At 33.3% G+C, this 10,865-nt stretch overlaps 1 protein-coding gene and 1 long non-coding RNA gene across 2 annotated transcripts; both read right to left on the bottom strand.

Annotated features, from left to right (window-relative positions):
• Positions 1-1,317: 1,317 nt before the first annotated feature.
• On the bottom strand, positions 1,318-2,395 carry LOC142638019 (uncharacterized). The gene is made up of 2 exons (XR_012844959.1): positions 2,276-2,395; positions 1,318-1,825 (listed from the first exon to the last, which is right to left on the bottom strand). It is a non-coding gene; the product is annotated as an uncharacterized LOC142638019 (long non-coding RNA).
• A 1,900-nt stretch (positions 2,396-4,295) lies between these two features.
• LOC142608166 (histidine kinase CKI1-like) lies at positions 4,296-9,238 on the bottom strand. Its single transcript, XM_075779883.1, has 6 exons — positions 9,008-9,238; positions 8,215-8,901; positions 7,267-7,642; positions 6,604-7,178; positions 4,825-6,162; positions 4,296-4,505 (listed from the first exon to the last, which is right to left on the bottom strand). Exons 1-6 carry the CDS (start codon positions 9,230-9,232, stop codon positions 4,296-4,298), a joined length of 3,411 nt encoding a protein of 1,136 aa, XP_075635998.1. The 5' UTR covers positions 9,233-9,238.
• Positions 9,239-10,865: the final 1,627 nt, after the last annotated feature.

Here is a 10,865-nt window from a genome sequence, read left to right as displayed (position 1 = left end):
AGAGTCACACGGCTTGTTTAAACCTCATACAACCTATATTCTCCTCTTACCAATCAAAAGCAGTTCTGGATACCTCCAGTTCAATGATCTACCAATTTAGCCTATTAAGCAGCATAGATCAGATGGTGTGAAAGCTTTGATTAAAGCAACGCAGCAAGCATGATGGAATTTGAGGTAGGTTTGCAAGGTCTCAGGGTTATTCACAGCCTACCCAAATTTGTCATCAGCATGAGAAAACAGTTGTAGTAATCATACGCTTAATATCTCAGCAGAAAGAGTAAAGATTGTGAGATTTTTCATTTTTGTCACAAACATACATTGGTATTGAGTACTAACGAGCTTAATTACTTGTGGATGAGTTTGACACAACGTTTTATTCATCACATTCAATGCATGAAAATATTTGGTGTGAACATTAATTGGTTTAAATAAAGCCTTAGATGAGACCCCCCAACAATAGAAGTTGGAACTAAGAAAGAGATGCAACTGAGAACCTAACTTATCTGTAACGATCGATTAGAATTTAGAAGATGATGAGAGAATAGGTGGAGATGCTGTAGCTCTAAAGCACAATGCAATATTCATTGAAAGCAATGACAGAGATAGTATTGCAAGAAACAGAATAGTTGTCAGTGTGTGTGTTTGTGTTTTGTTCAAGTAAGAAATAGAACAATTGTGGTTAGTGACAACCTGGATTTTATCTTTGGTGGGCCAAAGCATGAATTAGAAACATTTTTCTATTTGATGAGAAATTTACTAGATTCAAAAATAAATTTTTATAGGAAAATCCAAACTATGATTTCAAATATCCTTCTAATTAAAAAACCAAAATTCAAGAAGAGAAACAATTGAAGTATTGAACAAACATAATTTGATCCAAAAGTCTTTAGCTATATTAGCACCCAAAATATGGGTTCCAAAAACCATCGCAAATGCAGTTAGTCCAATAGAAATTAATGAGAAAGAGAGAATCGTAGAGGTGTATCGGTGCAATCATCGCTTATGAAGGGAGGGAAAACAAGAACTGAGAGTTCTTATTGTGAAGCTAGTAAGTGTGCCGATGGGTAACTCAAGTTGGGTGCTATGTAGTGATTTTGTGTTGTATGAAGTGATAGTCCACCTATGGACTTGTTAGGTGTTTTTTATTCAAGCGTTCTTCAGATCCGTTTGTTATTCTCTAGTTTCTATTAATGCATTTCCTTCTCCACCTTCTCTACCAAACAATTAAAGGTAAAAAAAGATACAGAATTTAAAGCAGATAGCATTTCTTCTAAGAAATTGACCTGGGTGGTGGGGGGTTGAGAAGAGCATCAGATATAATACCAAAGACAATAGGACTTAATATGGTTAAAACAACCTCAAACTCCTCAGGCACCAGAAGATTCATTTAACATAGGAATCTCCTTCGCCAAAGTATCTGTAACAAGCAGAGTCTCAAGCATTATAGAAGTGAAAGGCGAAAGAGCACAATCATTTCATTAAAGGAGTTTTCCCATACATTATCTTTTGGGGGGTTTAAACCATAGTGGATTATGTTAACTTGGTCTTCTTGGACTTGACATGAGTCTTCTCAGGGATTTCAGTATCGTCTTCTGAAGAGCCTTCAACAAGTTCATCAGGAACATCATTAGGAACATTATGTTTGGTGATGAATTCCTTCAATATGCTCATGCTTTCCTCTTTCATTGAAACCAATTGATCGGAAAGAGTTCCCTCATTCTTGCAAACAACATAAGTTTCAGGCCCAAGGCGAAGTGTGGCTCTAACCCCATGCTTGGGAGGAATCGCATTATTAGATTCAGCCTCCATCATAGCCTTAAAAAAGCTGCATCATACATTTTAATTTACTGGTCTTGGGGCACAAACCAGCTAAATATTAAACCAACAATAACAGAAATACATTGACCCACAGGTAGAAACCCAATCACATCATATTAGAAACAAAAGAAAAATTCTGCTTTTGAAGCGTCCCATACTGCAGGGGGATGGAAAGGTTATTAAAAGCAATGGAACACTTAGCTAATAAAATAAAATACTTAATTACCGGCTCTCAGATTTTTGACAAAAAATACCATATAAGAATTTTCAAAAAACCCATCCCATAAACAAGAAGAAAAAAAACCTTCTCATCAAAAAAAAAAAAAGAAGAAAAAAAACCTCAAATCCCTTGTTAGTCATATTCCTAGTCCTTAGGACTCCAAAATCCAAATAAATATACACACACAAATCACAACAGCACGTTTGAGTTTGAGTTTGAGTGGTGAGCCTCACATACCGTAGGTCTGTAGCCGCGACGAGACAGCAACCTTCGTCCTCGATCTAACTCCGGTGTTGTATGACTTTCTCACACTCTCTCTCTCTCTGCCTAATCTCTATGACTCTATTTATGTTCTGCTGTCAATACTTTTATTTTATGGAAGAAGAGTAAAGCTGGTCCGACCCGAACCGAATTGCTTTGAGCGGGCAGGTGGACATTCGGGCCGTGTTCGGGTCTTTCTCTCTTAATTTTTGGGTTTTGGGTTGTATTGGTTTAACCCGACCCGCCCGGTCCTAATTTAAAAAAAAAAATTTATTTTAATCATCTCTTGAGTTTTTAAAAGGTTAGTTACTGAGTTTGATTTTTTTTTTTTATAAACAAAAGGGGGGCGGGGGCGACCATATGTGACTTACCCCCAGAGCGTGACCTAATAGGAGCACCTCGTTAAAAAATGTTGAATTGAGCCATAACTACTGTGACCAGGGTGCCATAGACTTCACCTTAACACCTTAAGAGAGCCAGCGGAGGAGGCGCAAAGCAAGTTAGGAGCCCACCCCTCACATGGTACCCGCCACGACTCGAATGAGGGACCTTGTACTTGCTTGCGAGATCTCCACCAACTGGGCCACCCCTCTTAGGGCTAGTTACTGAGTTTGATATTATATTATTCTCAAAAAAAATTTATACTTTCCATGTTTTATTTCCAATTCAAATTTGAATTAAACCTTAAAAGGAAATCTTTTAATATTAATGACCCAACTTATTTGAAAAAAGATTTAATCACTTATTAAAGAACCTTCTCAATAGAAATGTCAACTTAAATCTTAATTTAAGAGCTTAATTTCAATGGAAACAAACAAAATTTCCCAAATTATAATCCAGAAGTCTTGAGATAAAAAATGCTCAAAAGAGTAATGCTAAAGATACAAACTTTTTTACAAAAAGTTTTACAAATTGCTGATATGGTGAGTAGTTATTGGTAAATAAAGAAATAATATTAATGGTAGGCCTAGATGAAAATTAATAAGAAAATGACCACATCAACAGTTTGTAAAATAGTTTGTAACTATAACATTACTCTTCCCAAAATTATCAAAAATTCTAAATGGGCGTTTTTCTTAATTATTAGTATTATTATTTTTAATTACAAAACAATTGTACCAAGAAATTAATTATTAATATTAATATTATTAGAAGATTAAGTCTATGACAGTTAATAATATGTTACCTCTTATAATCAAAAACAGTTTAGGAAAAAAATTTATACATTCCAATTTAGAATAAGTGTTAAAAATTTAAGTTTTAAATTCAAATAATATCATATCAAAACATTAAAATTGTGTAATTCACTTTTAAAAAAAAGAGATACCACCACAAATCATTAAATTAAAAATATTATTATTATTTTTTGTCATTTATATATATTTTTTAAGACATTCTGATTTAAAATAAGTATTCTTAATTCAAATCCGTCTTCTTCTTCTTTTTTTCTATCTTTTTTAAGTGTACTAAAATAGACCAAAGTGGACCAAACAGACCTAAATGTGATCTTTCATTTTATATGTTAACCGAGTAGCATTAAAAGGGTGTAAGGTTAAAAATTATATAAAAAAGTTTTTTTTTTTTGGGTAAAAGTATAACAAAAAGTTTACTTCTTTGTTTGAGTTTCTTGAGCTTGTATGTTGTATCCTTCCTTGATAAACAAGAAATTAAAAACCATATAGAATGCACAAATCACTTCATATTTTCAATCAATGTCTTAAACTTCTGAATTCCAACAAAATGATAAATGACTTGATATTTTCAGTCAATGTCTTGAACTTCTACATTCCAACAAAATGATAAATGACTTCATATTTTTAGTCAATGTCTTGTACTTCTGTATTCCCACAAAATACTATAGCATTTCTCTATATTTTAGCATGATTTATTTTTTCTTTTTTGAGAAACATACATATATTACATGTACAACAAAACTACCATAAAGAGTCACCATTATTGCATAGATAAGAGTCATAAGGTATGCTTATGCATATTTTCATTTAGTATCGATGTATCTAATGGCCTCCAAAAGATGTTCCTTCTTCAGTGGTTTGCCAAGATGAACATCCATTCCAGCCTCAATTGCCACCTTAGCTTCACCACCTGACGTATGAGCAGTTAATGCAATGATTGGAATATGAACACCGTAGGACTTCTCCATTTTCCTTATTTGCTTTGTTGCTTCATACCCATTCATCATAGGCATCTGTCAAACACAAAATGATATATGATTTATTAGTTGGAAAAAAATTTAATATGATTATGAAATATGAACAGCATACATTGTGTGATTAAAGTTAAACTATAGTGCAAGGAATTACAATAAATAAAATTAAAAAAATATATTTTGAATGGTTAAACATAGAAACATGTGACATAGTCCAAAGGATGTCCTCTAATATATTTCAGTTGTTCTAATCGTGAAATAAAAATAGTTATATATATATATATATATATATATATATTATAATACATTTTTTTAAATGCCATAAAAAAGTAAAGGAGAGGGAAATCATGGTCTTTACCTCACAATCCATTAAGACATAATCGTATGGAAGAACATTCGAAGCTCCAAGTTTCCTTTGATCACTTAGACCTTTGCAAACCAGATCTAAAGCTTCCTGTCCATTAACACAAGTTTCGGCAATTGCACCAAGCTTTAAAAGACTGGCAACAGTTAACTTGCGCAACAATACATTGTCATCAGCAACCAAGAGTTTCTTCCCACTCAATGGCTTCTCATCATTTGAGTTACCAATTTCTTGTATTTCTTGTTCTTTTGTTAGAATTCCGTTACTCGGAGGACTTCTTGGTTTGGACCCAACATGAGATAGAGTTTGAATGGGTGACATGCTTTTCTTCTTAGCTTCCTCAATGCTGCTACCATGGTCTTGTAATTCTACTTGTTGAGTTGAGTGTTTGTTTGCCGAAGAATTCTCAATATAAGACTGACTCCTTGATGAACTAGGATCTTTGGGAACTTTTTCAGCTTGGAACTTGATTTCTTCTTTTAGTTTGCTTGAATTCCCTTGCAATGTACCTCCAAACTCAGGAAGAAGTCTTACCACTTGATACAAACGAGAACCATGAAATGGCTTAGATATTACGACATCATTAGGATCAACCAGGTCCTCTTCAATGTGTTTGAAGTTAATGTTACGCATCATTGGTTTCTCCAACCAAACAACCTTACAAGTAGCATTGTGGAGGCCTTTTTTGAATTCAGCCACAATTCTACATAATTCTAGGAATGGTCCAGCACATGCATCAATCACAATTAATATGAAACTTGATGCAAATTTAGGAGTAGTCCTTTTGAAGACTGATAGTATGTAGTTTGAACCATCCATGCTACTTAAAGGCACATCCTTTTCTACACCGCTAGAGTTATTAGAAGCAGAACTACTTAAGTAGCCACTTGGAGAACTCAAATCTGATTTTCCTGAAGAATTGTGACAAGAATGGTTCTCCTTATGTTTTATCTTTTGAAGAGTAGAAGGAAGATGTTCCCATTGCTTTGCTACTGATACTTTTATCCTTAAGTTCTCCATGAATCTTTGTGAAGTCCTTCGCCGTTCATTATTTTGAATCAAAAGAACAACATGGGATGTCGTTACCTTGGGGCTAGGGGTTGAGTGAACTGTCAGCTTTGAACTAGAAGTACGTAACCACAAGCCAGGACTAGGTGTGCTAAGAGTTAGCTCAGGAATATGGGAGCCATCAACCATTTCAAGGTCTTCTGCTTTTGCATTATTGCAACTAACATTTTCACATGTACTGAGTATCACATTGAATCTAAAGCAAGTTCCCTTTTCCCCAATCTCTTTGTCCACAATTGATATGTCTCCATGCATCAAGCGTACCTAGCACAAAATTACAAGAAAAATTAATCAATAAAAGGGATTATAATGATATTAGACTATTAATCAAGGCACTTTAAAAACTAGTGCATCAATAAAGTTATTTGTGACAGTTATATAAATCTAATCCAAGTTACAACAACTACAGATGCATAATTGAGTTTAAAAAATAAAAGTGGTACAATAAGTGAAAAATAATTCTCTCCATTTCAAATTGATTCATTTAATAGATCCTCTCTATTTGTACAGACTATCATGTTATTTAAAATTTTAGATGGCCTGTACACTTTTAAACTTAGAAAATAAAATATGAACCATGAAATAGGCATAATGAAGATGACTTGAAATGGAGGGATCATGATCCCGCTTAGATTGCATATCTTGAAACTCTAGATAAACACAGCCAAAAAATAAATAATATGTGAGATAAAGTTAGTTGCTTACCAGGGATTGAACAATGCCAAGTCCTAATCCAGTGCCTCCTTGTCCAAGAGCTGTTTCTTTGACTTGAACATAGTTTTCAAAGACTGAGATGTGCTTTTCCTTCGGAATTCCATTTCCTGTATCATCAACCTCAAAGACAAATTCCATGGCATTTGGATCTTGTTGGGCTGCATTCATGGCTTCCAGGTCATTATATGCTTCATTGCTCTTGCGAAACAAACACTGTAAATATTTCATTAAACCATTCTGACTAGATGCAATTATTGAATTTTGCAAACTGGGTTTCCTAACCCATGTTCGAACGGTTACATGCCCCTCACAAGTAAATTTAACTGCATTGCTTAGTAAATTGCATAATATTTGCTTGAGTTTTCCCCTATCTCCTTTCACTTGTGAAAATTTGATGGCAGAACCATCATAAGGGTCTAATACCACATCTACTCCCTTTTTGATACCAACAGGATGATATAAATCAACTACATCTTCAAGAAGTCGAGCCAAATCAAATTCCTCTTCTTCAAGTTGCATCTTGCCAGCCTCGATTTTGCTTGTATCAAGAATAGAATTCAGCAAACCTGAATAAGTATATAAGTTATACATATTCATTGATAAAAAGAACACTAAATATAAAACAATTTGCCTAAAAATGTATGAAGAGATTACCTAGTAGGTCCTTTGCACAAGTATCCATTTGTCTCAAATTTGTCTCCAATTCAGAACCAGGATTAGCTTCTTCATAGCACATCTCTATCAAACCTGTAAGGCCTGCAAGTGACGCGCGAACATCATGGCTAGCACTAGCAAAGGCAAGACTCTTGTTCATACTCTTCCTCTCTGCTTGTTGAGTTGCTTCCATTTGTTTTATGAGAGCAGCACACAAGTGCATTTCTCGTTTGGCAGCTCTAACGAATATATATGCAAAACTTAAAATGGAAACAACCATTGAAGTGATAATCACTATGAGGAGGGCCAATGCCACTATCCTGTTCTTGCGGACAAGGCTGACTAACCCTTTTTGTGGGAAAGCCAATACATATACCTGAAAAGAAATAGAATTCAGTTTTACTACATTAATATATGCATAAACTGTTGAATCCAACTAATCTCTACCGTAGGAATGACACGATATTTATCGAAATGATTTTTTATCAATAAGCTTTTGAATATTATGGCCACTTGGCTAGCTACAATCTATAAAAGCCACAAGTCTATAATGTGTAGAATAAATTAATGATCAGTGAAGCATTTAGAATAGTATTTTATGACTAGCACAAACAAAAGCATTTATAATACTTATTTCTTAAGATTTTCTAGAAAGAAAAGGAGAATAAAAAGGTTTGCTTTTTTTCTTTTTTTTTTTTATAACTAGGAATAGCATAATTCTCTCTAATCTAATGCATACCTGATTATATATAAAAAAAAAAAAAGTGTAAAACCTACCTAATGTGTACAAAAACAAAGAAAGAAAAGCACACATGTGACATACATGATCATATAACTTAACAAGCAAAGCCTTTTGCAACGTTTAGTGTTCAATGCAACACAAGAAAATATAAATATATACAAATGCAGTTTTGCATATTTGCAAGATATTTAAGAATTAAAACTTACCGATTGGACTCCCACCATATCAAGTGACGAACAATAAAACATGTATTCTGTTCCTTGAATATTCAAAGTAGAAGCTCTTGGTGAGCCATCTTTGATGATGCAGGAAACGTTCCCAAGAACTTTTTGTTCCCCATTTGGTTTCATCAATTGGACAGAAACCATATTACCAGCAAGAACCATATGAGTGTTTTTGAGCTCTTCTATAAGCACTTTCCCATCTTTGGTAGCTAAATACAAGCTCCCACCCTGACGATCTATACTAGTAAAACGGGTGGTTAGTAATTGGGCCGAAAACCCTAGAGAGATAACTCCTTCTCCATTAATTCTAGCTGAGCTAAGTAGTATAAGATCTTGAGAATTATTCCATCCAGTTTCCAATGAGGCATATCCATTGGGACTATTCAAGGCTTCTTGAAACCATCTTTTACTGACCAAATTCAAGGAAGGGCATTCAATGGAGTTTCCATATAATTCTCCTGTCTCATGGTTCACATGTTGGATGTAACAACTGAGGTTCCTTTTTACATTTGGAGCACTTGATCTAGAATTATATGAAGAGTTAGAGTACACTGCAAGAGTTTGATTCTGACCAGTGTAGTATGAGAAAAATAGACCTTCTAACCCAGTATATGAAATTTGAGATAAGTAAGGAATTGTAGACCATGCTTGAAATAATAGAGGAGCCACCTGTAGATTTTTTTTAAAAAAAATTATGAAATCTTTAGTTGTTTCTTATTGAAGGTAATCATTTAACTACTTATGATCTTTGTGAGAGAAGCATATGGATACCAACCTTAGTCTCAATCATAGAGAATGAGAGTTTAGTTCCATTGAGAGACAACTTTAAAACTCCTGCTAAATTTGTTGCTGATGAATTTATTGGATGTAAGAACTTTTCTGTGTTCTCAATTTCATAATGCAAATTAGAGTGGAAGTCTTGGGAGTTCAAATTCACTTGATGCTCAACACGACTAATCATAGAATACCAACATGGGATCAATGCAGTAGGAAGGAGCATCACAGCAAATGCCTGCATTGGGAGTTTGACAGAATGTGTGAAGGATCGATGAAGGAAAAAAAAAATTCTCATGTTATTCTTTGACCAAGGATGAAGGGAAAAAAATTGTTTATAGAGAAAAAGACAGAAAAAAAAGTAACGTCTTTTAAAATCCTATACAAAGTACAAACAAATCCAATACCTAAGAAGTAGTAAGAAGGTCTATTTTCTTTTGTTTTCAATAGTTTTTGTTAGCATGTAAAATACTAGATCCTAACACATGAATAAGAAAATCACATATGATAACACTGCCAAGACTTGAAGACTTACCAGAAGAAATAAAAAAGAAACAGGTTGTAAAGTTATCAGTGAGCCGAGTCGCATCATGATCAGGTCCTCTAGTTGTGATCACTAAGGGTTCTGCATTGAAAAATATGTAGAAAAATCAATTTGTGAATATATATATTGAAAAATAAAGAAATAAGAAAAATTGCATTCTTTAATATAGTGAATTTCTTTCATAGGCATCATACCAGGAACAAATCTCTCTCTCTCTCTCTCTCTCTCTCTCTCTCATAATAACTCAAGAAGATTGATTTCTTAACCAAATCTTTAACGAACTTCTGTATGGAAGTTTCAGCCTTATTACTATGTCTTCTATACAGGGAAGTCAAATCTTACTTTCTATTGAGTGGACTAGAATACATGTGAACCGTTACATTAATATACAAGTAATTGAATATTTTCCTTGATGATTGAAGTGGCTCATCCATGACTTGTGGAAACTTAGAAAGCTTACTCTTTGTAATAAAAGGGTTTAAATAACTACAAGAAAAATTAGGGTTTTCAATAATATTTTTATACACCATTAAAGTATGCCTATTGACATCAAGATTTTTTTTTCCCTTTAATACTGCATAGGTGTATAAGCTCTGGCAAACATCAATCTTCTATCTACTAAGCCTTCAAACCAATAAAAAAATATTGCATCTCATCAAAAACAAAACAAAATAAATATTGTACAGCTAGCTAGGCAAGTAAGATTCATCGATTCATTATTGTGCTCATTCATTCATTGTTCACTGAAGTTGTTTATAGGCATTCCATGCTGAACTATTTAGGAGAAAACTGTGTTCACAATATATTTTTTTTTTCCAATTAAGCTATGTTTTAACTCAAACTTCCAAGCCTGGCATTATTGGAAGGGTGCAACATTGATTTAACCAAAATGATGTTTAGGCCAAATCGTTTTCATTCCTATGTTTGACTCTTAGATGTAAGTCATAATTTGTTGATTGGGTAACACTATTTTTTGCTAACTGCTTTAAACTTCTTATAATTTTGTTTCTAAAAAAAAGACTTATGATTTTTAGTAGCAAAATACACACACACACACATAACATAATGAAATTATAGTTATTCTTTAATACATATAACAACTTTTAAAATTAATATATTTTCAAAAAAGTATAAACTTTAAATACTTTCATTATGCATCATATTTTACAAACCTTTTATATGTAATAACCAAATTTATGAATAAGAATAGTAATTTCATTACAACATCTTTTATTCCAAGAAATAATAATTACTATTCCTAATATAATCTTCATAAATTATCATTTTTCTTTTCACTTTGGGGTAAATTCAATTT

Source organism: Castanea sativa, chromosome 1 (genome assembly GCF_040712315.1).
Source record: "Castanea sativa cultivar Marrone di Chiusa Pesio chromosome 1, ASM4071231v1".
NCBI classification, from domain to species: Eukaryota; Viridiplantae; Streptophyta; class Magnoliopsida; order Fagales; family Fagaceae; genus Castanea; species Castanea sativa.
Note: the sequence above shows the minus strand (reverse complement) of the source record. Positions and strands in the feature narration are given on the sequence as shown.